General features: G+C 40.5%; 1 protein-coding gene across 4 annotated transcripts in view; it reads left to right on the plus strand.

Annotated features, from left to right (window-relative positions):
- The window catches only part of LOC134344379 (latent-transforming growth factor beta-binding protein 2-like), a 510,939-nt gene that overhangs the window by 469,717 nt on the left and 13,270 nt on the right, over nt 1-27,952 (plus strand). For all 4 annotated transcript variants that reach the window (XM_063044071.1, XM_063044078.1, XM_063044088.1 and 1 more), the window contains 5 exons: nt 4,783-4,869; nt 5,366-5,494; nt 6,038-6,178; nt 18,212-18,382; nt 26,400-26,801. In XM_063044071.1, coding sequence (XP_062900141.1) covers nt 4,783-4,869; nt 5,366-5,494; nt 6,038-6,178; nt 18,212-18,382; nt 26,400-26,801 — 930 coding nt within the window. The remainder of the gene's footprint in view (nt 1-4,782; nt 4,870-5,365; nt 5,495-6,037; nt 6,179-18,211; nt 18,383-26,399; nt 26,802-27,952) is intronic.

Genomic DNA, 27,952 nt, shown 5'->3' on the forward strand with positions numbered 1-27,952 from the left:
ACGGACTAGAAGGGGCGAGATGGCCTGTTTCCGTGCTGTAATTGTTATACGGTTATATGGTTATGATTTGTGAAAGGAAAATAGTGTCTGACGAACCTCATAGAATTTTTTGAGGATGTAACGAGTAGAGTGGATAGGGGAGAACCAGTGGATGTGGTATATTTGATTTTCAAAAGGCTTTTGACAAGGTCCCACACAAGAGATTAGTATGCAAACTTAAAGCACACGGTATTGGGGGTATGGTAGTGATGTGGATAGAGAATTGGTTGGCAGACAGGAAGCAAAGAGTGGGAATAAACGGGACCTTTTCAGAATGGCAGGCAGTGACTAGTGGGGTACCGCAGGGCTCAGTGCTGGGACCCCAATTGTTTACAATATATATTAATGACTTAGATGAGGGAATTAAATGCAGCATCTCCAAGTTTGCAGATGACACGAAGCTGGGCGGCAGTGTTAGCTGTGAGGAGGATGCTAAGAGGATGCAGGGTGACTTGGATCGGTTAGGTGAGTGGGCAAATTCATGGCAGATGCAATTTAATGTGGATAAATGTGAGGTTATCCACTTTGGTGGCAAGAACAGGAAACAGATTATTATCTGAATGGTGGCCGATTAGGAAAAGGGGAGGTGCAATGAGACCTGGGTGTCATTGTACACCAGTCATTGAAAGTGGACATGCAAGGTACAGCAGGCGGTGAAAAAGGCGAATGGTATGCTGGCATTCATAGCAAGAGGATTCGAGTACAGGAGTAGGGAGGTACAATTGCAGTTGTACAAGGCCTTGGTGAGACCACACCTGGAGTATTGTGTGCAGCTTTGGTCCCCTAATCTGAGGAAAGACATTCTTGCCATAGAGTGAGTACAAAGAAGGTTCACCAGATTGATACCTGGGATGGCAGGACTTTCATATGATGAAAGACTGGATCGACTAGGCGTATGCTTGCTGGAATTTAGAAGATTGAGGGGGGATCTTATTGAAACGTATAAAATTCTAAAGGGATTGGACAGGCTAGATGGAGGAAGATTGTTCCCGATGTTGGGGAAGTCCAGAACAGGGGATCTCAGTTTAAGGATAAAGGGGAAGCCTTTTAGGACCGAGATGAGGAAAAACTTCTTCACACAGAGAGTGGTGAATCTGTGGAACTCTCTGCCACAGGAAACAGTTGAGGCCAGTTCTTTGGCTATATTTAAGAGGGAGTTAGATATGGCCCTTGTGACTTAGGGGATCGGGGGTATGGTGAGAAGGCAGGTACAGGGTTCTGAGTTGGATGATCAGCCATGATCATACTGAATGGCGGTGCAGGCTCAAAGGGCCGAATGGCCTACTCCTGCACCTATTTTCTATGTTTCTATGTTTCTACCTAGAGTGTGTGGGTAGTGGATGATTGGAATCAGGAGGGAGATGACGATGAAAATGGGTGAAAGGGGACTGGAGTAAGAGTATAAGAAAGGGAACAAAAAGGGAGGACAAGGAGTGAATCAGAAAGAGAGTGAGGAGAGCACAAGAGTTAAGGGTTACCAGAAACTGGAAAATTCAGTGCTCATAGCATTGGATTATAGACTGCCCAGGCAGAAAATAAGGGGTCCTTCTAGTGTACAGTGAGCCTCACCCTGACAGTGGAGACGGCAGCAGATGAGAAGGTCAGTATGAGCAATGAGGGGAGAAAAGATGAAATGTGAATGTAAGTCAGTTAATAATATAAAAGTGGATACCAATTTTTTTTTAGGTATATAAAGAGCAAAAGAAAGGCAAGAGTGAATATCAGTACACTGGAAAATGATGTTGTGGAAGTAAAAATGAGGAACAAGGGAAGTGCAGGATTCCCTAAAGGTTAACTTACTGGTTAAATCAATAGTAAGGAAAGTAAATACAAGGTAGCATTCACTTCAATAGGGCTAGAATATAAAAGCAATGATGTAATGCTGAGCAAGAGAAAATCTGCAGATACTGGAAATCCAAGCAACACACACACACACAAAATGCTGGAGGAATGCTGAAACTTCATAGGAATTGGTCAGACCACATTTGGAGTACTGTGAGCAGCTTTGGGCCCCATATCTCAGGAAGGATCCAGACAGGGTCCAGAGGACATTTATGAGAATGATTCCCAAAGATGATAGGGTTAATGTATGATGAGTGTTTGATGCTGCTGGTTCTGTGCTCAGTGAAGTTTAGAATGATGAGGGGGATCTCAACAAACCTACCAAACATTAAAAGGTCTGAATAGAGTGGATGTGGAGAGGATGTTTACAGTAGTAGAAGAGCCCAGGAGCAAAGGATATGTCCTTTTTTTCTGAGGCTATCACTTTAGAACATAAATGAAAAAGAATTTCTTTAGACAAAGGGTGCTGAATCTGTGGATTTCATTGCCACAGATGGCTGTGAAGGCCAAGTTACTGGGAGTATTTAAAGCAGAAGTTGATAGGTTCTTGGTTAATAAGAGTATCAAAGGTTACAGGGAAAAGAAAGGAGAATGGAGTTTGAGAGAGAAAATAAATCAGTCTTGATCAAATGGTAGAGCAGACTCAATGAGCTGAATGGCCTGATTCTGCTCCTTTGTCTTGTGGTCTTGAAGTTTTGTGGATTCACAGCGGTCAAAGTAAATGGATTCTCACAAATCTAGAATCATTAAATCACTCCTCAGTCAAATCAAATTTGCCTTAATTCTATGCAAGATATTAACTTTTTAAATCTGGATTTCTCAGCACTGTGGCTAAATTTGATTGTATTTTGATTATTCTCATGAAATATAATATGAAGTTAAGGTAAGGCAAATTATCACATGATAATTTCCATTTTGTTAGACAAACAAATGAAAACTACAACCACTAAGTTGATCTTAAGGAAACTTTCCTCCATAAATTAGGTTTAAAAAGGTATTCTAGTAAGTTCAGCTCTGATATTTGTTCTTTGAAATTTATATATATTTAATTGCATTCCATTTAATATGGAAATCCTTAGGTTTAATTGTTTTTCTATTTGGTGTCAATTACCTGTATTAGTGATTAAATTGATACAGATATAGATATACCGTAGTTAGCAATCAATCTGTGAAATTCCTCTTGGTCTAAGTGGCTAAAGTAAGACTGGTTTAGCAGATAGAATAAGAACTTCTGTCTTATCAACAGAAACAATCAATGGTTCATACCCAATCATGTTTTTGGTGAAGTGTGTGTAGGAAAAGATTAGCTAATCTGATTCCTGGGATGAGAGAGTTGTTTTTTTAATGAGTAATTAAAGAAATTGTGTCTATATTCTTCAGCCTTCAGCAAAATGATGGTGATCTTATGTTGGAATGTTGAAAATCCTTAGGGTGCTTGACAGGGGTAGATATCAAAATGTTTGCACAAGTGGGGGAATCTGGAATGAAGGAACATAGGAGATTAGGGAGTAGTTATTAAATAGAATTTCTACCTTGGAGGGTTGTAAAGGCAAGATCATTAAAGTTATTTGTTTGTAGATGAATCTTTAGAAATTCAGGGAACTGAGGGCTATTGGGAACTGACACAAAAGAGGTGAGCCTCGTGCTGATCGGCCATGATCGTATTGAATGACATTGCAGGTTTGAGGCCTACACTTCGTCCGGTTTCTTATGTTCTCTCAGTGGAATAATTAATATTCCTACATTACCTGAAATATTAGTGATAGTCATCCCTAATCTAAGCTTTCTAGAAATCCTGGGCTGTTGTGGGAAGCAAGGGAAGAAATTGCTGAAAACTTGGTAGAGGTTTTTGTATCTTTGTAGGTGGAATGATTAGTAAGTTTACAGATGGCATCAAAGTTGGTGATGTGTGGAATAGTGAAGAAGGTTATCTAAAGTTACAGCAGGATATTGATCAACTGAAAGTGTGTAAAGGAATGGCAAATTGAATTTAACTCAGACAAATGTGAAGTTGTATTTTGGAAAGTTAAGCCAGGGCAGGATATAAACAGTGAAATGAGAGACCTTGCACTGTAAGTACAAAATTCCTTGGAAGTTGCAACACAGGTGAAAAAGGCATGATGTGACCAAATCTTGGGGCCACTTGAACTGCATGGATGAGTTGGCCTAAGGGGCTTGTTTCATGCTGTATGACTTTATGAATCTGGTGCCTTTCATGCTCTTGGCTTACACTGATAACTCTTCAAGTAGAAGAGGTCCAGGAATCATTAGATTACTTGCATGAAGGATTTTAAAATTTCTTGAAGTTCTTCAAAGGACTGATACCAAATCTGAACTGGTGAGAGTTTCTGAGAAAATTATTGAAAAACCATAGGCTTAAGAAATTTCAATTCAATTAAGGCAGAATCCCAGTAGATTTGAAATCACACCTGTATTACAGCCCATGCCACAACTCTTTTGGTTCCTGAGTATATATGTGACATAAACTGTTCTATAAACACTCAATACCCAGGAATTTTTAAGCCCATGACTTCTGACTTCTAGTGAAATTTGAAGGTTATTATTTAGATTATTTGGACCAGTGCTTGATGCCCTAAGAATATAGCTTGGGTACAAAGTAGAACTTTTTCAGGTTGGGTCCATGTCTCATTTAGTATGGAAAGCAGATCTTGTATATATTTCAATGCAACTCACTATAGAGAAGAAAGTGGAATAATACAGTTCATTTAAATTACCTCCATGTCTACCTTTAGCATTGCTGAGCATTATGTATCTTCAACATATAACTCAATTATAATAACTGTGCTAACAAATGAAAATCATACTCTTATGTTGCCATAAACACTCCATTCTCCTATTACCAGGAGCTATTAATAATTGTTTTACTTTGCTTTAACTCAGAGGAATACAATGAAATTTGTCCAGATGGCAAAGGATTTATTCCATTTCAGATTGGTTCTTTTTCATTTGGATCACAAAACTATGGTGGTGAGTCTTTAACTTACAGTTGTAGATTAATATGTCATCAACTGTTCTTTCTCATGAAGTAAAGATGCATGTAATAGTGAATACCAGAAAATGAAAGGATTCCATATTTCTGAGGTCTTGTTATCAACATCAAATAATGTCATATTGCTACCTTATCATTAGCTTCAAATAACACTTGTTTTGACTCTAATCAATCTCCAAATCAAAGCTCATGCTGAGTTTATTATGGAAACTTATTGGAGAAGGGGTGAAGAAATCACTCCTGCGATTCCCTACATACTGCTACACAGGGTGAACTCTTACAACTCTAATGTTCAGAGATCACAATTTTACCATCACACTTCAAATGTAATATTTGGGTTAATAAATATCAATAGTTGGCTTGCATCTCTGAACTGCTTTCTATTTATTGCTGGTCATTATGATCTGATCAACATGGTGACTGGAAAGTGTAGAACCTGCTTCTGAAATAATGTGCTTTTCTCCCCATCTGTAGATGCAGATGAATGTTCAATGTTTGGCTCAGAGGTCTGTAAGAACGGACACTGTATAAATACAGTGGGAAGTTACTCCTGCTATTGTGGTACAGGCTTTTACTATGACAATGTGAGGTTAGAATGCATTGGTAAGTCTGAGCTAATTGTATAATATTGGGTTGATCTAGAACAATAATTTACCCAATGCAAGTGTGTTAGATTAGTAACTCTTCTCTAAATTAGATTAGGTACTCTTTTATAAGTTTTTCAAACATAAAAAGAGATTTGATATCAAAATCTGTGTTATGTTTAATACATTTTAATTCCTCAAAAGTAGTGAATTGTAAGCTTCAATGATACCATATGATTATAACTGATGAGTCTCCAGCCTGTAGTTTTTCACCTATTCACTTAAGGAGTGGAAAAACAGTGACTGTGCCCATAATTTACTGTGATATGCTTCATGAGTGCTGCTCCCAGCAATACAGTTTTAAATGTATTCTATTTTAATACATTTTGTTAATGTAACATTACAGGAAAAAGTTGTTAACTTGTCAAAATGTGCATTCCTAACATATTTGATACTGTTAAGGAATATTTATCAATAACTTATCCGCTGGGTGAGGTATAAAATTATTTGATATATAAATCTAAAGGAATTATATTTGTTCTTTTTGTCTCTGTTTCTTTAGACATTGATGAGTGTCAGGATGAAAGTACGTGTGTGAATGGAGAGTGCGTTAACACACCGGGATCATTTAACTGTTTCTGCAACCCACCACTTACACTGGACATAACACGTAAAAGGTGTATAAATGAGTCAGAATCTGGAGGTAAATACACATTCTTCTGCTGTTTATATTCTGTTGTTGATAATTAGACAGTTTTATGGATATTGTTAATGTAAGTAAATTGTTAGTTGACTACAGGCAATATTGAAACCTATATTTTGTCTATGTTACCATATATGCATTATGGCTGCTTGGCACCTTTTTTTTCTATCCTCTTTTACCATGACTAGACAAATCAAGTTTCACCTGAAAGACAAAGACATGAAATCAGTATTCCAGTCAAGTTTATGCTTGTGGTTTTAAGATATTTGTTATTGACCTTGGATTTTATAGAACATGGAAATTTACAGCACCTTACAGGCTCTTCGGCCCACAATGTTCTGCTGACCATATAACCTACTCTAGAGACTGCCTAGAATTTCCCTAGCCTATAGCCCTCTATTTTTCTAAGCTCCACGTACATACCTAAGAGGCTCTTAAAAGACCCTATTGTCTCCGCTTCCACCACCACTGGTGGCAGTGCATTCCATGCACCCACCACTCTCTGTGTGGAAAAACTTACCCATGACACCCCCTCGGTACCTATTTCCAAGCACCTTAAAGCTATGCCCCCTCATGTTAGCCCTCGGAAAAAGGCACTGGCTATTCACACGATCAATGCCCCTCATCATCTTATACACCTCTATCAGGTCACCTCTCATCCTCCGTCGCTCCGAGGAGAAAAGGCCAAGTTCACTCAAAATATTCTCATAAGGTACACCCTCCAATCCAGTCCACATCCTTGAAATCCCCTCTGCTCTCTCTATGGTATCCACATCCTTTCTGTAGTGAGGTGACCAGAACTGAACACAGTACTCCAAGTAGGGTCCGACCAAGGTCTTATATAGCAGTAACATTACCTCAATGGCTCTTGAACTCAATCCCATGGTTGATAAATGCCAACACACCATACACCTTCTTAACAAAACTGTCAACCTGTGCAGCAACTTTGACTGTCCTTTGACTGGCCTGACCCACTTGGACAGCCCCAACTCTTACGTCTGAATGTTGTTCATTGACTTTAGTTCAGCATTCAATACTGTGATCCCCTCCAAGCTGATTGCCAAACTTCGCCAGCTTGGTATCAGCTCATCCCTCTTCAATTGGACCTTGGACTTTCTGACTAACAGACCCCAATCAGTTAAGTTAGACAACCTCTCCTCCTCCACTCTCACCCTGAACACTGGCATGCCTCAAGGCTGGGTGCTGAGCCCTCTTCTGTACTCTCTTTTTACCTATGACTGCATTCCTGTACATGGTTCTAACTCCATAATCAAGTTTGCAGATGACACCACGGTGGTTGGCCTGATCAGAGGGGATGACGAGACAGCCTACAGGGACGAGGTCCAGCACCTGGCCGCGTGGTGTGCCAACAACAACCTGCCCCATAACACCCAGAAGACCAAGGAGATCATTGTGGACGTCAGGCATGCTAGGAGCCACACTCACGTCCTCATCTACATCAATGAAGCTGTAGTGGAGCATGTATCAAGCTTCAAGTTCCTTGGTGTCCACATTTCCGAGGATCTCACCTGATCCCTGAACTCCTCCATCCTGATCAGAAATACGCAATAGCGCCTTTATTTCCTGCGGAGCATCAAGAAAGCTCACCTCTGTCCCAGGATACTGACAGACTTTTACCGCTGTACCATTGAGAGCATACTCACCAACTGCATCTCAGTGTGGTATGGCAATTGTCCCATATCAGACCGCAAAGCACTCCAACGTGTGGTGAGAACTGCCCAGTGGATTATCGGCACCCAATTGCCCACCATTGAGAACATCTACCATAAACGCTGCCTGGGCAGGGCGAAAAGCATTATCAAGGATGCATCTCACCCTAACCATGGACTTTTTACTCTCCTCCTATCTGGTAGGCACTACAGGAGCCTCTGCTCCTGCACCAGCAGGCACAGAAAGAGCTTCTTCCCTGAGGCTATGACCCTGCTGAACCTCACATCACAGCGCTAAGCAGTATTGCACCCATATTGTACTGTCTCAGTACTTCTATATTTGTGTGCTGTAGCACTTACTTTTTATTTGCAGTTATTTTGTAAATAACACTATTCTTTGCATTTCTGGTTAGATGCTAACTGCATTTCATTGGCTTTGTATCTGTACTCAGCACAATGACAATAAAGTTGAATCTAATCTAATCTAACATGGACCCCAAGAGCTCTCAGATCCTCCACACTGCCAAGAGTCTTACCATTAATATTATATTCTTTCTTCAAATTTGACCTTCCAAAATGAACCATTTCACACTTAAGCAACACACACAAGATGCTGGTGGAACGCACCAGGCCAGACAGCATCCATAGGAAGAAGCACAGTCAACGTATCAGGCCAAGACCCTGTGTCCTGACGAAGGGTCTCGGCCTGAAGCGTCAACTGTGCTTCTTCCTATGGATGCTGTCAGGCCTGCTGCGTTCCACCAGCATTTTGTGTGTGTTGCTTGAATTTCCAGCATCTGCAGATTTCCTCGTGTTTGCATTTCACACTTATCTGGGTTGAAGTCCACCTGCCACTTCTCAGCCCAGTTCTGCATCCTATTGATGTCCCGCTGTAACCTCTGACAACCCTCCAGGTTATCCACAACATTTCCAACCTTTGTGTCATCAGCAAACTTACTAACCCACCCTTCTACTTCTTCATCCAGGTCATTTATAATCATGAAGAAAGGGTCCCAGAACAGATCCCTGTGGAACACCACTGGTCACCGACCTGCATACAGAATATGAAGCATCTACAACCCCCTTGCCTTCTGTGGGCAAGCCAATTCTGGATCCACAAAGCAAGGTCTCCTTGGATCCCATGCCTCCTTACTTTCTCAAGGAGCCTTGCACAGGGAACCTTATCAAATGCCTTACTGAAATCCATATACTCTATATCCACTGCTTACTTTGATCAATGTGTTTTGTTACATCTCAAAGAATTCCATCAGGCTCGTAAGGCACGACCTACCCTTGACAAAGCCATGCTAACTATCCCTAATCAGATTATGTCTCTCCAAATGCTCATAAATCCTGCCTCTCAGAATTTTCTCCAACAACTTGCCTATCACCGAAGTCAGACTCACTGGTCTATAATTTCCTGGGTTATCTCTACTCCTTTTCTTGAACAAAGGAACAACATTTGCAACCCTCCAATCCTCCAGTACTTCTTCTGTCCCTATTGATGATGCAAAGATCATTGCCAGAGGCTCAGCAATCTCCTCCCTCGCTTCCCACAGTAGCCTGGGGTATATCTCATCTGGTCCTGGTGACTTATCAAACTTAATGCTTTTCAAAAGCTCCAGCACATCTTTTTTCTTAATGTCTATATGCTCAAACATTTCAGTCCACTGTAAGACATCCCCACAATCACCAAGGCCTTTTTCGCTGGTGAATACTGAAGTAAATTATTTATTAAGTACCTTTGCTACCTCCTCCGACTTCATGCACACATTTCCGCTATTGCACCTGATTGGCCCTATTCCCTCACGGCTCATCCTCTTGCTTCTCACATACTTGTAGAATGCCTTGGAGTTTTCCTTAATCCTGCTCACCAAGGCCTTCATATGGCCCCTTCTAGCTCTCCTAATTCTATTCTTAAGCTCCTTTATAGCAACCTTGTAATTTTCAAGAGCTCTAACAGTACCTAGTTTCTTGAACCTTTCATAAGCTTTTCTTCTCTTAACTAGATTTTCCACATACTTTGTACACCATGGTTCTTTAATGCTACCATCCTTTCCCTGCCTCAATGGAACATACCTATGCAGATCTCCGTGCAAATATTCCCTGAATGTTTGCTACATTTCTGCTGTGCTTTTCCCTGAAAACATCTGCTCCCAATTTATGTTCCCAAATTCCTAGCTAATAGCATCTTATTTCCCCCACCCCAATTAAATGTTTTCCCAAATTGTCTGTTCCTATCCCTCTCTAGTGCTATGGCGAAGGAGATATAGTTGTGGTCAATACCACCAAAACGCTTTCCCACCAAGAGATCTGACACCTGACCAGCAACACACATCAAAGTTGCTGGTGAACGCAGCAGGCCAGGCAGCATCTCTAGGAAGAGGTACAGTCGACGTTTCAGGCCGAGACCCTTCGTCAGGACTAACTGACGAAGGGTCTCGGCCTGAAACATCGACTGTACCTCTTCCTAAAGATGCTGGCTGACCTGCTGCATTCACCAACAACTTTGATGTGTGTTGCTTGAATTTCCAGCATCTGCAGAATTCCTCGTGTGACACCTGACCAGATTCATTCCTCAATACCAGATCAAGTACAGCCTCTCCTCTAGTTGGCTTATCTGCATATTGCATCAGGAAAACTTCCTGAACACACCTAACAAATTCAACCCCATCTAAACCCCTTACACTAAGGAGATGCCAATCAATATTAGGAAAGTTAAAATCTCTTATCGCAACAACCCTATTATTATTGTACCGATCCAAAATCTGCCTCCCTATCTGCTGCTCAATATCCCTGTTACTATTGGGGGGGTCTATAAAAAAAACACCCAGTAGAGTTATTGCCCCTTTCCTGTTTCTGACTTCCATCTACGCTGACTCAGTAGACCATCCCTCCATGACTTCCTCCTTCCGTCATTTCTGCAGTTGTGACACTATCCCTTATTAGCAATGCCACGCCCCCACCTCTTTTGCCTCCCTCTCTGTTCTTTTTGAAACATCTAAAGCCTGGCACACTCAGCAGCCATTCCTGTTCCTGAGACATCCAAGTCCCTGTTATGGCTACAACATTATTGTTCCACATATTATCTTTGAAGGGTGGTTCTCAGCAAGAAGGTAACAGAGATGACTGCTTAATTTGAGGTCCATTATAATTAACCTCAAGAGTAAGAAATTCAGGGCATTTTTTTCCACAGTTTTCTTCAAATGTATGGTGCACTTCAGAAGGAACTATTTTCAATGGATTGATAAGTCAGGGTTAGCACTAGTCTCCCTTTAGTTTGTTTAGTGAATTAGATATACCTACAAGCAGAGGAACCAGACAAAATTGCACAGGGAGGGAATTATTTTCTGTCTAGCTCCTTCCTTCAACTATTGCTTGTCTATGAAGATTTGACAAGTTGTTCTTGTATCACTCTATCATCAGAGCAGTAATGGCAGAAGCTTGTAAGAACTTGCATGCCTATCATCTTGGTTGAAGGAAGCATTGCAGAGACTGTAGTATGAGACAGAAAATGAATTTAGAGGTAATAGATTGAAGCAAAGAATATAAAAAGCTATTTAAAATTTCCAATCAAAGAGACTTCACACATATTAGCCAAATTTCTAAAGATGCAATTGAAGGTCAATAATAAAATATATACATTTTTATGTCACAGCAAATATATAAAAACTCTCTGGTCTGAAACTGTAGCACTCAATAACAAGTATACTATTTTGTATACTATTGATGGGGGGTGGGGGACCTACAGGAAGAAAACTGCAATGATTAGGTCTGTGGTAACAAGTCTCGCTCTGTGGCTCAGAAGGGAAAGGGGGAAGAGGAGAGCAGTGTTGATAGGAGATTCAATAGTTAAGGGAACATTGAGGCGATTTTGAGGATGTGAATGAGATTCCCAGATGGTACATTGCCTCCCAGGTGTCAGGGTCAGAATGTCACGCTTAGGGTTCACAGCATTCTAAAGGGACAGGGTGAGCAGCCAGAAGTTGTGATATGAATTGATACTAATGACATAAGTAGGAAAAAGGATGAAGTCCTGAATATAGGGAGCTAGGCAGAAATTTGAAAAGCAGGACCTCAAGGGTAGTAATCTTTGGATTACTGCATCTGCAATGTGCCAGTGAGGGTAAGAATATGGTGATATGGTTATTAAATTGTGGCTGAAGAATTGGTGCAGGGGGCAGGGTTTCTGATTTGTGGATCATTAGGATTTCTTCCAGGGAAGGTATGACATGTACTAAAGGAGAGGAGTTACACATGAACTTGAGAGGAACAATATCCTTGTGGGCAGGTTTCCTCCAGGGCTGTTGGAGTATGGGGACCAGGGTGATAGGTCAGGGGATGGAGCAGTTGGTGTAAGGTTAAATGCAGTACATAGGAGACTGTGAGGAAGGATGGACAATGACAGGGCAAGATAGCAGTCAATTAGATGGATTGAGATATGTATATTTTAATGCAAGAAGTATCAGGAACAAGGGTGATAAATTTAGAATATGGATCAGTGCATGGAACTGCAATGTTGTGGCCTTTACAGGGACTTGGCTGTCAGAAGGGCAAATAAGGCTGCTAGATGATCCAGAGTTTCAATATTTCAAAAAGGACAGGGAGGGAGTTAAAAGAGGTGATGGAGTGACATTCCTAATCAGAGATAGCATCAGAGCTGCTGAAAGGGAGGATGTCATGGAAGTACTGTCTACTGGCTCAGTGTAGGTGGAAGTCAAAACCAGGAAGCAAGTAATTACTCCATTGGGAGCATTCTACAGACCTCTCAATAACAAAAGAGACACTATGGAACAGATCGAGAGGAAGATTTTGGAAAGATGCAAAAATAACAGGGTTGTTGTTATGGGTGCGTTCAACTTCCCTAATATTCCTCAGGTGTGGCAGGATTTGTTAGGTGTCCAAGAATGATTCCTGACAGAGTATGTAAACAGACTAACTAGTGGAGAGGCTATACTGAATCTGGTACCAGCCACTTAGTCAGGTGACAGATCTCTCGATGGGTGACAGGTTTAGGAGCAGAAGGTATGGGGAAGTATTTAATCGAGGGAGTACATTATAATGCTATTAGGCAGAAACTTGGAAGCATAAATTGGGAACAGATGTACTCAGCAAAATACACCAAGCAAATGTGGAGGCTGTTTAGGGAGCATTTGCTGGGGGCTCTGGATAGGATTGTCCTATTGACACAAGGAAAGGAAGGCAGAGTGGAGGAACCATAGTTGACAAGAGAAATGGGACATCTACTCAAGACAAAGAAGGAAGCATAATTAAGGTTTAGAAATCAAGGATGAGACAGGGTACTTGAGAGTTATAAGGTAGCCAGAAAGGAGTTTAAAAATGGACTTGGGAAAGCTAGAAGGAGACATGAGAAGGTGAGTAGGATTAAGGAAAACCCCAAGGCATTTTACAGATATGTGAAGACAGGAAAATTATTAGGGTGAAGGTAGGACTGATTAGGAATAAAAGAGGAAAATGTACTGGAGTTAGAGGAGGTAGAAGAGGTCCTTAATGAATACTTCCTTTCAGTATTCACTAGTGAGAGGTACCTTGACAAATATGAGGACAGTGTGGAACAGGTTAATATGCTGGAACACCTTGACATTAAGAAAAAGGATGTGTTCGAACTTTAGAAAATCATTAGGACACATAACTCCTCAGGGTTTGATGGGATATAGCCCAGGTTAGTAGTAGTCATAGTCATACTTTATTAATCCCGGGGGAAATTGGTTTTCGTTACAGTTGCACCACAAATAATTAAATAGTAATAAAACCATAAATAATTAAATAGTAATATGTAAATTATGCCAGGAAATAAGTCCAGGACTAGCCGATTGGCTCAGGGTGTCTGACCCTCCAAGGGAGGAGTTGAAAAGTTTGATGGCCACAGGCAGGAATGACTTCCTATGATGCTCTGTGTTGCATCTCGGTGGAATGAGTCTCTGGCTGAAAGTACTCCTGTGCCCAACCAGTACATTATGTAATGGATGGGAGACATTGTCCAAGATGGCATGCAATTTGGACAGCATCCTCTTTTCAGACACTACCGTCAGAGAATCCAGTTCCAACCCCACAACATCACTGGCCTTACGAATGAGATTGTTGATTCTGTTGGTGTCTGCTACCCTCAGCCTGCTGCCCCAGCACACAACAGCAAACATGATCGCACTGGCCACCACAGACTCGTAGAACATCCTCAGCATCGTCCGGCAGATGTTAAAGGACCTCAGTCTCCTCAGGAAATAGAGACGGCTCTGACTCTTCTTGTAGACAGCCTCAGTGTTCTTAGACCAGTCCAGTTTATTGTCAATTCGTATCCCCAGGTATTTGTAATCCTCCACCATGTCCACACTGACCCCTTGGATGGAAACAGGGGTCACCGGTACCTTAGCTCTCCTCAGGTCTACCACCAGCTCCTTAGTCTTTTTCACATTAAGCTGCAGATAATTCTGCTCACACCATGTGACAAAGTTTCTTACCATAGCCCTGTACTCAGCCTCATCTCCCTTGCTGATGCATCCAACTATGGCAGAGTCATCAGAAAACTTCTGAAGATGACAAGACTCTGTGCAGTAATTGAAGTCCGAGGTGTAAATGGTAAAGAGAAAGGGAGACAAGACAGTCCCCTGTGGAGCCCCAATACTGCTGATCACTCTGTCAGACACACAGTGTTGCAAGCACACGTACTGTGGTCTGCCAGTCAGGTAATCAAGAATCCATGACACCAGGAAAGCATCCACCTGCATCGCTGTCAGCTTCTTCCCCCAGCAGAGCAGGGCAGATAGTGTTGAACACACTGGAGAAGTCAAAAAACATGACCCTCACAGTGGTCTCTGGCTTGTCCAGGTGGGCGTAGACACGGTTCAGCAGGTAGATCAACTCCTAGTCGGGGCTGGTAGACGAACTGGAGGGGATCTAAGTGTGGCCTGACCATAGGCCGGAGCAACTCCAGAACAAGTCTCTCCAGGCTCTTCATGATGTGGGAGGTCAATGCCACTGGTCTGTAGTCATTGAGGCCGCTGGGATATTATATATCACTATTATAGGAAACGAGGGAAGAGATTGCTCCACCTTTTCATCCTCACTGACCACATGAGAGGCACCAGAAGACTGGAGGGTGGCAAATAGTATTCATTTGATCAAGAAAGGTAATAGAGTTAACCTGAGGAATTATAGTCTTATGCCAGAGGTGGGCAAACTATTGGAGAGGATTCTCAGAGACAAGATTTACAAGCATTTGGAGAAGCTTGTAAAGTATTTAAAGAGTCAGATATAGTTTTTTTTTTACACAGAATGGTAGTTGTGTTGAATGGGCTGCCGGGGTGATGGTAGAGGCAGATTCATTAGGGACATTTGAAAGACTCTTAGATAGGCACATAGATGAAATTAAACCTGATTGATCTTAAAGTAGGTTAAAAGTTCAGCACAACATCATGAGCTGAAGGGCCTGTACTATGCAGTACTGTTCTGTATTCTAGGTTTGTTTTGGGTAGGACAGTATTGTGTCTTTATTTAAGAAGGACTGTAACCCAGGGAATTACAAGCCAATAAGCCTCACACTAGTGGCAGGAAAGTTACTGGAGAGGATTTAGAGAGGCAGGATCTATATTAATTTGAAAGGGCAATACTAATTATGAATAATCACCATAGATTTGCACATGAGAAATTGTGTATCATGAACTTGATTGAGTTTGTTGAAGGAGTGACCAAGAGTATTGACAAGAACAGGATTTAAATGTTGTCTACATGGATTTTCACAACATCCTGTGTGGTAGGCTGGTCTGGCAGATTAGATCACATGGGATCCAATGTGAGCCAATGGAAAACAAAATTAGCTTGCTGGAAGGAATCAGGATGATAGTGGAGAGTTGTGTATTAGGTTAGAGGCCTGAGACCATTGGAGTACTGCAGGGATCAGTGCTGGATCCCTTGTTGTTTGTCACATAGTATATATTAATGATAGTGTAGTTGCCATGGTTAGTAAGTTCACAGTGATGCCAAAATTGGTGGTGATACATTAGACGGTGAAGAAGGTCTTCTAAGATTATAGCAGGATCTAGATCAACTGGGAAAGTGGGCAAAGGAATAGCAGTTGGAACTTAACTCAGACAAGAGCAAAGGGATGTATTTTGGGAAGTTAAACCAGGGCAGGACATAACAGTGAATGACAGAATCCTGAAGAACATTTCAGACGTTGGGATAAAAGTACATTGTTCCCAGAAAATAGTTATGCAGCCAGACAAGGCAGTGGAGAAGACACACAATGTACTTTCCTTTATACCTTGGAACCTTGAATACAAAAGTTGGGATGTCATGTTACAGCTTTACAAGACATTGGTGCAACCACACTCAGAGTATTTTGTGTAGTTCTAGTCACCATTCTGTAGGAAGGATATGATCAAGCTCCAGAGAGTGCAGAAAAGATTCACAAGGATGTTGCCGAGACAGGGGACTTGAGTTATAAGGAGAGACCAGCAAGGCTGGGACTGATAGGAACCTTATTGAAGTTCATAAAATCTTGCATCTTTAAGATGGATGCTCACAGTTATTTTCTGCCAGAGTAGAGAAGTTTAAAACAGGTGGACATTGGTCTAAGGAGAGAGTGGAAAGATTTAAAGCAGACCTGAGGGGCAAATATTTCACACAGAGGATAGTAGGTATGTGGAAGGAACTGCCAGACAAAGTGGCAAAGATGAAAAGACAATTGGACAGGTACATAGATATGGAAGGTTTAGAGCAGGGATTCCCAACCTGGATCCATGTCCATGACATAAAAAGAGGTTAGGAAGCCCTGGTTTGGAGGGGCACAAAAACAAGGTTAAACTTTAATCATAGGAATTGAATTTATGAACAAAAAATGAATACAGAAATCAAGTTTGAAGTAGTGTATTTGAAATGAATGGCATTAAAGAATCACCTGCCATGAGGTAACAAATGTTTTGGTGCTTCAAGTGCTTGGTGATTCAAGTGTTCATATTATTGCTTTTAAAGCAATACACACAGAATACTGGAGGAATTCAGACAGCTTCTATGGAAATTAATAAACAGTCAATATTTTGGACCGAGACCATTCTTCAAGACTTGAAAGAAAGGTAGAAGATGCCAGAATATAAAGGTGGAGAAAGGGGAAGGAAGATAGCTCGAAGGTGATAGGTGAAGCCAGTTAGGTAGGAAAGATAAAGAGCTGGAGAGGAAGGAATCTGACAGGAGAAAAGAGTGAGACATAAGGGAAAGGGAAAGAGGAGGGAACCCAGGGGGAAGTGATAGGCAAAGAAAAGGCAAGAGGTTAGAGTGGGGAATAGAAGAAAAAGGAGGAGGGGAGAGGGAGCAAATTTGTTTTTTAGCAGAACGAGAAATTGATATTCATGCCAACAGGTCGGAGGTTATCCAGGCAGAATATAAGATGTTGCTCCTCCACCCAGAGTGTGGCCTTTTCTTAGCACAAGAGGAGGCCATGGACCAACATGTTGGAACAGGAATAGGAATCAGAATTAAAATTTATGGCCACCGGGAAGTTCTGTTTTTGGCAGGTGGAATAGAGGTGCTCACCGAAGTGGTCTCGCTGATGTAGAGGAGGCTGCATCGGGAGCACCGGACATAATAGATGACCCCAGCAGATTCGCGGGTCAAGTGTTGACTCACCTGGAAGGACTGTTTTGGGTCCTGTATGGAGGTGAGGGAGGAGGTAAATGGCATGTGTAGCACTTCAGTTTTTTAAATGTTGCTATTTGTGTTCCATTAGTGTTTTATAGACCAAACTGGTGTGATGTTCCTATGTCACTCTGGGAATGGCTAATATGATTGACTGCTGCTTCACATGAGCACTAATTACACAATGTAAATTAGAAATTAAATGATACAATTTTTGTTTTATCAGTTAATTCTGAGTCAGAACTGTGGACACCAGAAGAATCAAGTTTCAGTTCCATTACATATAACTACACCAGAAGTATTTTATTGATTGCTAAAAATACCAATAATAGTATATTTGTTTTAATCTGTTAGAAATGTAAAGCTGTCTGTGAAAGAAGCTAAATACAAGCAGAGGACATAATAGTAGTACAAAAGTAAACTGCTGGTGGAATTCATCCGGTCAAGCAGCTTCTCTTATAACTCCAACATAACATAGCTAAGCCACCTCGTTTGTAAAATTGGGTTACCCTGAATGCATCTGACAACATGATAGAATATTACTGACAGTATAGTATAATTTCATGATATGCTAACATTTGCAATGCTCCATTGTAGCAAGTGCATGATCAGATTTATGCTTATACTGTATTTATTTTATAAATGTCTGGCATTAATCTAGCATTCTTACCCAATTTGAGGACAATGTAATTTGTATTAATTCTATCCGTAGATGACTTATCAGAAGATGGAGATACACATCTGGATATATGCTGGCAAGGGGTGACTGAGGACCTGGTTTGTAGAAGACCTCTGTGGACCAGTTCAACCTACACTGAATGTTGCTGCATGTATGGAGAGGCTTGGGGCCTACAATGTGCCCTCTGCCCCTCAAGAGCATCGGGTAAGAAACAAGTTACTGGATACCAAAGAGCTTAATGAGGGGGAAATTGTGTTTAATAAACTTATGGGAATTCTTTCAGTAGGTGACTACTGGGTGAGATAAAATAGGAGGACAACAAATAGCATACTTCAGGTTTGCAATAGACATGTCATAAGATGAATTACATCTAGAATAAAGAAATCGTATCTGTGATGGTAACCATAGAATGTATAGATTGATGAAAATGTAACAATCCTTCACAGAAAGAGATATAGCAAAAATAAGTAGTCTTTATTATGTGAGATTTTTAAGAAATTTTTATGAATGTGGATATTGCATCTATTGTTCAATCCTAACTGGTTGTGAGAAAATGATGAGCCCCTTTTCAAATCATTCCCATCACTGCTACACTATTGCTATATAGGAAGTTTCAGGATTTATACCCAGCAGTGATGTAGTATCTCAGGTCAGGACAATGTATGTCTTAGAAGAGAATCCTCAGAAGTTGCTGTTCCCACTTAGCAGTTGAGTTAGGTGAGAGAAGTAACTGCAATGTGTTTTGTTGTTGGCTCACTCTGCAGCTTTGGTATAAATGTTAAATGTAGTGCTGAGCTGCTTGAGTGTTGTTGGAACTGCTCTCATCCAGGAAAGTGGAAGATTTTAAGGTACTAAGAGATGAGACACTTGTTACCTCTAATCTGCCTTTTTCTATGTGCCTCTTTCAGTTTGTTTTTCCAATAGTGACTCCCAGGATAAAGGCTGTAGGGTATATGGATTTGAATATCACTACAGAATATCATGGATAGGTGGTTAGAATTTATTATTAGATGTCTGTTGCCTGACATTTGTATAGTGTGAATGTTGAACAGCTAATTAACAGCATTGCCTAATACTGTATAGCTCTTGATGAATGCAGGCATGTGATGCTTTATTTTCTGAGGAATTTTACAAATTAAGTTGAACGTTGTTGAGTTATCACTGAACTTGCCTACTTCGTTTAAATGCTGGTACAAAAATCATTGATGAAATAGCTAAAATGGTTGTGCCTGAGATCGTGCCATATAGGACTCCAACAGTGATCCCTAGCACTGAGATAATTGACCTTCAGCAACCTCAAACATTTTTATTTTGTGTAAGTTATGACTCCAGCCATTGGATTTCCTCCCCATGTGTCCTTATGCTCATTAATTTAATGTGATGCCCTGTTCGAAAAAATGTTACTCTCACCTCTGGAATTCTATATTTGGACCAAGAATATAATGAAGTCTGGGACTGTGTGAACACACCAACAAATATGACTGAATATGAATTATTCATCAATTCAAAGTCAGTTATGGATGAATACTAAATTCTGGCAGTGCCAGTAACACCCTTACTTCATCAACAAATAAATAATAAAAAGGTCAGTATACAAGATAACAACTAAATGAGTTGAAGTAACATGTATAGAAGACCGGGTAACTAACTGATAGTAAAGTGCAAGGGAGGAAGGAGGTCCTTCAGAGAAATGGCTCATATCTCAGCTCATTACAGTCTAAATTAATGACTCGTATGAAGAGATCAAATGTAACTCGTCCAAGTTCAACCATAGTATAAAAACAGGTGGGAAAGTAACACTAATAAAAAAAAAGAAAAACTGACCCAGAATAATAACAAGCAAAAATGCCATTTATGGTACAGACAGAAAGAAAAAAAAAAGAGGCACCTATGGAGAATTCAATATTAAATCTGGATGGTTGCAACATGCTCAGAAGAATGATAAGGTGTTGTTCCTCAAGCTTGCAGTTGCAACAACTGAACTTTCACATTTTCCATTCCTACCATTTAGTGATTCAAACAGTCTTTCCAGGTGGAGCAGCATTTCACTTACACTTCTTCAAATTTAGTATACTATACTGAATGTTTAAAATAATATGGTCTCACCTATAGTAAAGAAACCAAATGCAGATTGTGTCACTGCTTTGCAGAACACCTGCATTCAGTCTACAGGAGAAACCTTGAATTTCTGGTTGCCTACCACTTTAATAACCCATCACACTCAGATCTAATTGTGACCTCTTGCACTGCTACAAGAAAGTTCAATACAAGTTTTGCCTTTCTGTTAAGAGTAACTTGGCCTGCTGAGCATGTCCCACCACCTAACTATCAGGACACACTACACAAACAAAGAAGTATAATCTGGTTCCAAATGCTCTATTTGGTCTCTCATCCGATCAGAAATACGTATACTGTTCTAACCACACACCCTTCCCCCACAGTTCTCAGCTACTTTCGCTCTTTCCCAATTCAAAGTACGAGGTCAAAATACATTTATTATCAAAGTATAATAAATTTTCTTGTGGGTATTCACAGTAAATACAAAGAAACACAATAGAATTGATAGAAAACTGCATACAGCAAAGACGGGCAAACAACTGATGTGCAAAGGACAGCTCTTTAAATACACAAAAGAAAAAACAAAAAAATAAAATAAAATAATATTGAGAACATGTGTTGTGGGGTCCTGAAAATGAGTCCATAGGTTGTGAAATCTGTTCAGTGTTGGGTTGAGTGAAGTTATCCACTCTGGTTCTGAAGCCTGATGGTTGACAAGTGACAACAGTTCCTAAACCTGGTAGTATGGGATCTAAAGCTCCTGTACTTCCTTCTTATAGGCAGCAGTGAGAAGAGAGCATAGATTGGATGTTGGGGGCCCTGGATGTAGCAACTGCTTTCCTGTAACAGTGCTCAATGATGAGGGAGGGCAATTGCCCATGATGCACTGGGCCTTATCCATTTTTTTTTGTAGGCTTTTCCGTTCAAGGATATTGATGCTTCCATACCAGGCCATAATGCGACCAGTCAGTATACTCTCCACTGTGTATCTATAGAAGTTTGTCAAAGTTTCAGATGACATACCGAATCTTCGCGAACTTCAAAGAAAATAACGGTACTACTGTACCTTCTTTGTAATGGCACATGTGCTGGACCCAGGGAAGATCTCAAAATAATAATGCTGAAGAATTTAAAGTTACTGACCCTCTCCAGGTCTGATCCCCTGATGAGGACTGGATTGTGAAACTCCAGTTTTCTCCTCCTGTAATCAATAATCAGCTCTTTGGTTTTGCGGACATTGAGCGAGTAGTTATTGTTGTGGCAACATTCAGCCAGATTTTCAATATCCTTCTTAAATGCTGATTCAACACCACCTTTAATTCAGCCAATAACAGTGGTATAATCAGCAAACTTAAATATGGCATTAGAGCTGTACTTAGCCTCATAGCCATAAGTATAAAGTGAGTAGAGCAAGGGACTAAGCACAGAACCTTACAGCACACCTATGCTGATGGAGATTTTGTTGCAAATCCGAACTCACTGGGGTCTGTAAGTCAAGATGATACTTTTTGTTTATCTCCTCCTCAACCCCAGTTCCTGGCCTTCTCCCCGTAGCCTTTGATGCCATGTCCAATCAAGAACCTATTAACTCTGCCTTTAATACACCCAACAACCTGGCCTCCACAGCTGCATGTGGCAAAAAATTCCACAAATTCACCACCCTTTGGCTAAAGAAATTTCTCCGCATCTCTGTTTTGAAAGGGTGCCCCTCTATCCTGAGGCTGTGCCCTCTTGTCCTAGACTCTCCCACTATGGGAAACAATCCTTTCCCATCTACTCTGTCTAGACTTTTCAACGTTTGAAAGGTTTCAATGAGATCCCTCACCCTATCCTTCTGAATTCCAGTGAGTACATACACAGAGCCATCAAATGTTCCCAGTATGATAACCCTTTCATTCCTGGAATCATTCTTGTGAACCTCCTCTGGACCCTCTCCAATGCCAGCGTATCTTTTCAAAGATGCGGGCCCCAAAACTATTCACAATACTCAAGGTGAGGCCTCACGTGCCATATAAAGCTTCAGCATCACATCCTTGCTCTTATATTCTAGACCTCTTGAAATGAATGCTAACATGGCATTTGCCTTCCTCACTGCCAACTCTATCTGCAAATTAACCTTCAGGATGTTTTGCACAAGGACTCCCAAGTCCCTCTGCAACTCAGATTCCTGGATTTTTTCCATGTTTAGAAAATAGTTCACACATTTATTTCTATACCAAAGCGCATGACATTGCATTTCCAACATTGTATTTCATTTGCCACTTTCTTGCCCATTCTCCTAACCTGATCTGCCTAAATCCTTCTGCATCCTACTGTTTTCTCAACACTACCTATCCCTCCACCAATGTTCATATCATCTGCAAACTTGGCAACAAAGCCATCTATTTCCATCATCTAAATCATTTATAGATAGCATAAAAATAAGTGGTCCCAACACTGACCCCTGTGGAACCCCACTAGTCACCGGCAGCCAACTAGAAAAGGATCCTTTTATTCCCACACGCTGCCTCCTACCAATCAGCCAATGCTCTAACCATGTTAGTAAGTTTCCTGTAATACCATTGGCTCTTAACTTAGTAAGCAGTCTTATGTGTGGCACCTTGTCAAAGACGCCATGAAAGTCCAGATATACAACATCCACTACATCCCCTTTTTCTATCCTGCTTGTAATCTCCTCAAAGAATTCCAACAGGTTTGTCAGGCAGGACTTTCTCTGAAGGAAACCATGCTGACTTTGTACTATCTTGTCCTGTGTCACCAAGTACTCCATCACCTTATCCTTAACAATTGACAATTCAGAACCCTAGGGTGCAGTTCCTCTGGTCCAGCTGACTTATGTACCTTTAGGTCTTTCAGCTTTTTGAGCACCCTCTCTCTTGTAACAGTATCTGCACCCACTTCTCTTCCTTCACACACTACAACATTAGGCATACTGCTAGTGTCTTCCACAGTGAAGACTGATGCAAAATACTCATTTAATTCATCAGCCATCTCCTTGTCCCCTGTTATTATTTCTCCTGCCTCATTTTCTAACTGTCCTATATCCATCCTCATTTCTCTTTTACTTTTAGAACCATAGAACACTACAGCACAGAAAACAGGCTATTCGGCCCTTCTAGTCTGTGCCAAAACATTATTCCGCTAGTCTCATTGACCTGTATCCAGTCCATAACCCTCCAGACCTCTCCCATCCATGTACCTATCCAATTTATTCTTAAAACTTAAGAGTGAGCCTGCATTTACCACATCAGATGGCAGCTCGTTCCACACTCCCAACGCTTTCTGAGTGAAGAAGTTCCCCCAATGTTCCCCCAGAACCTTTCCCCTTTCACCCTATAGCCATGTCCTCTTGTATTTATCTCCCCTAATCTAAGTGGAAAGAGCCTATTACACATTTACTTTTAACATAACTGAAAAAACTTTTACTATCTAATTTGTTATTATTTACTAGCTTGCTTTCATATTTCACCTGTTCCCTTCTAATGATTTTTTTAGTTTTTTTCTGTTGGTTTTTAAAAACTTCCCAATCCTCTACCTTCCTACTATTTTTTGCTTGGTTGTTTGCCTTTTCTTTTGCTTTTACATTAGCTTTGATTTCCCTTGTCAGCTACAGTTGTACTATTTTACCACTTGAGTATTGCTTCATTTTTGGAATGCACATGTCAATAGACAATAGACAATAGGTGCAGGAGTAGGCCATTCAGCCCTTTGAGCCAGCACCATCATTCACTGTGATCATGGCTGATCATCCACAATCAGTACCCTTTTCCTGCCTTCTCCCCATATCCCTTCACTCCGCTATCTTTAAGAGCTCTATCTAACTCTTTCTTGAAAGAATCCAGAGAATTGGCCTCCACTGCCTTCTGAGGCAGAGCATTCCACAGAACCACAACGCTCTGTGTGAAAAAGTTTTTCCTCAACTCCATTCTAAATTGTCTACCCCTTATTCTTAAACTGTGGCCTCTGGTTCTGGACTCCCCCAATATCGGGAACATGTTTCCTGCCTCTAGCGTGTCCAATCCCTTAATAATCTTATATGTTTCAATCAGATCCCCTCTCATCCTTCTAAACTTCAGTGTATACAACCCCAGTCGCTCCAATCTTTCAACATATGACAGTCCGGCCATCAAGGGAGTTAACCTCGTGAACCTATGCTGCACTCCCTCAATAGCTAGAATGTCCTTCCTCAAATTTGGAGACCAAAACTGTACACAATACTCCAGGTGTGGTCTCACCAGGGCCCTGTATAACTGCAGAAAGACCTCTTTGCTGCTATACTCAACTCCCCTTGTTATGAAGGCCAACATGCCATTAGCTTTCTTCACTGCCTGCTGTACCTGCATGCTTACTTTTAGTGACTGATGAATAAAGACGTGTCCTACATATCCTTCACCTTCCTCATTTTTCCCAGAAATGCATGCCATTGCTGCTCTGCTGACATCCCTGCCAGCAGCTCCTTCCAATTTACTTTGGCCAACTCCTCTCTCATACCACTGTAATTTCCCTTACTCCACTGAAATACTGTTACATCAGACTTTACTTTCTCCCTATCAGATTTCAAGTTGAACACAATCATATTCTGATCACTGGTTCCTAAAGGTTCTTTTACCTTCACCTCCCTAATCGCCTCCAGTTCATTACTTAACACCCAATCCAGTATAGCTGATCCCCTAGTAGGCTCAACAACAAACTGCTCTAAAAAGCTATCTCTTAGGCATTCAACAAACTCACTCTCTTGAGATCCATTACCAACCTGATTTTCCCAAACAACCTCCTATAACTACTATAGCATTACCCTTTTGACTCGCCTTTTCTACTTTCTGTTGTAACCTGTTGTCCACCTCCCAGCCACTGTTGGGAGGCCTGTATATAACTGCCTTCAACTCCTTTTACCCTTGCAGTTTCTTAACTCAATCCACAAGGAATCAACATCTTAGAATCCTATGTTACATCTTTCTATTGATTTGATGCCATTTTTTACCAGTAGAGCCACACCAACCCCTCTGCCTACTTTCCTATCCCTCCAATATAATGTGTAACCTTGAACATTCAGCTCCCAACTACAACTCATAATGTTGAGTGCAGAGCTGTAGTCAATGACGTGCAGTCTGATGTATGCATCTTCACTGTCCAGATGTTAGTGTTGAGTAAAGAGTCAATGAAATGGTATCTGCTTGTTGACCTATTGTAACGATAGGCAAATTGGAGTGGATCCAAGTTGCTCCTCAGGCAAGATTTGAGGTTTCATCACCAACCTCTCAAAATACTTAGATGTAAGTACTCAGTAGTAGTACTGAGGCAGGTTACCATTTTCTTTTTGGGCATCAGTATAATTGAAGCCTGCTTGAAGGAGGTGAATACCTCAGACTGCTGAAATAAACACTTCAGGCAGTTGATGCAGTACAGCTCTTCAATACTCAACCAGGTACGCCATCTTGGCCTTATGCTTTCGGTGGGTTCACTCTCCTGAAGGACGCTTTCATGTTGTCCTCAGAGGCTGAAATCGCAGGGGCATCATGGGCTGTGGGAGTTCCTGAAGTTGTCTCCATTTTCTGTCATTCAAAGCAGGCATTAAAGGTGTTGAGCTCATCTGGGAGTGAAACCTTGTTGTCACGTATGGTGTTTGGTTTTACTTTGTATGAGGTGATAGCATTCAAGCCACAAGTCAGTTTAGTCAAATGTCTCTGACCTGAGATATTAACTCTTTTCTCCCTCCACAATGCTGCCTAACCTGCTAAGTGTTTTTAGCATTCTCCATTTTTGTTGCAGGTTTTGTTTGCTTCATTAGAATAGTTACCTTTTTTTCGGAATAAAATATTGTGCCTATTCAGAATAATCAGCAGCTTGCCATTTGCTTTCAGAATTCAACTGATTTATATTTTTTAGAAAATAATTCCAGTTATGTGCATCTACATGAAATATCTGAATCATTGATTTTTGCCCAAATATATGAATGGGTAATATATTACATTATCACCTATTAATTCAGCAAAGTCTGTTAACAGTTAAAAAGTTAGCAACCACATTTATTATCAAAGTTGTTTAATAGAAATAGCAAATTGGATCCAGCACTATTTGACCAAGTAACTATTATGGGTAAAATGTTTAATGACTTTTTCATAACTTATTTGTTTATTAACTTGTTTTTACTATATTATTATAGATGATTTTGCACAGCTTTGTAATGTTCCTAGGATATTTGGTGATGGAACAACAGGCCTCCGTGATAGAACTGGATATGAATTTGGCCAAGAAGCACCATCCCGTGTTGAAGGTTCACAACGTGGAATTGGATCCTATGACAATTATCTTCAGCCTGAATTTGGACCATATGATTCTCAATATGGAGTAGAATATGGATTGGAAGATCGTTATTTTGGATCAAGATATGGACAGAGCAATCCCCAAACTGACTCAAGATTTGAACTTAGAGATCCGCGGCTTTCTTCGCAATATGGTCCAACAGACTCCCAACGTGAACCTGAAAGTGGTTCGAGAGGATATTCACGTATTCCACTATACCGTCCTCAAGATCCTCTGAGCATTCCTTTGTTTAGTGACAATGGTAAAGTTTTATTCACTTCTCCTTAATATATCAGAATATTTGGATGAAAGTCCATGTTATCCATATTTATATAGAGAGAGTATGTGACTGTTATCAAAGTAACAAACGATTCAAATTTATTGTTTAAGATTTGTAAATCATATAAAGATCCATGTAAATGTTTTTATAGTTTTCATTATTTTAGCAATACATGCTCTTTGCTGCCTTGGAAGGCAGGAACATAGCCTAAGCTCAAACCATGAGCCATGCCATTCATGATCTGATTATCATTTCAGTGGCAAAAGAAATATCTCGTCTTGATTCTGCTGAATATTATAAGGCATATTGTGAATGGAGATGGTGTAAGGCTACTGCATCATAATAACTAAAGATAATGTCACTTAAAATGTAATTTCTTATATAACTAAGTTGAATATGTTCCCAATGGGGATTGCTCATTGTAGGGTTATACTTTGAGTGAATGAAGGGATACACCGAAAACCAGAGAACATAAAAAGAATGCACTGGTTTAAAGAATCTGCTGCATTAATTAAAGGGTCAGGTAGTTGAAACAGCAGATTGGTTAAAAAGGAAAACAAAGCAGAAAAAAAAATATTTTTCAGTTTGGCCAGTGAATGCTATAGGGTTAAATACTGATCATCCAGAATCTTTAGTTTTTTTAGTTCCTCGCAATTTATATTAACAATGTGGATGAAAACCTGGTGTGAAATAATTTTTATTTGAGATGTGTAAAGTTACGAGAGGGCAAAACAGGATAAAGCTATTTCTCATAATATACTGTAAAGGTCAATATCTTGAGGAAGTAATTTTAACCATATTGCTAGAAAGGTTAGAGGTGAGTCATGAAAGAAATAATATTTCATTAAGTAAAAGGTGGAAATCTGGAACTTGCTGCCTAAAAATATGCTGGAGTCAGAGAGCCTTGTCACATTTTAGGATATAGATCAGCACCTGAGGGCTGTTTACTCCAGCTCAATCTTTAGGTGTACACTGGAGAGGAAAGAAGATTTGTAGATTACATCATTAGTCCTTCCCATGCAAACACTAACCTCAGTGGTTGCGAAAATGTTGGGGTCTATTATTAAGGACGAGCTTTCGAGGTACTTGGAGACGAATGATAAAATAAGTCAAAGTCAGCATGGTTTCTGTAA

The sequence above is a fragment of the Mobula hypostoma genome, chromosome 1 (assembly GCF_963921235.1).
Source record: "Mobula hypostoma chromosome 1, sMobHyp1.1, whole genome shotgun sequence".
NCBI lineage: Eukaryota > Metazoa > Chordata > Chondrichthyes > Myliobatiformes > Myliobatidae > Mobula > Mobula hypostoma.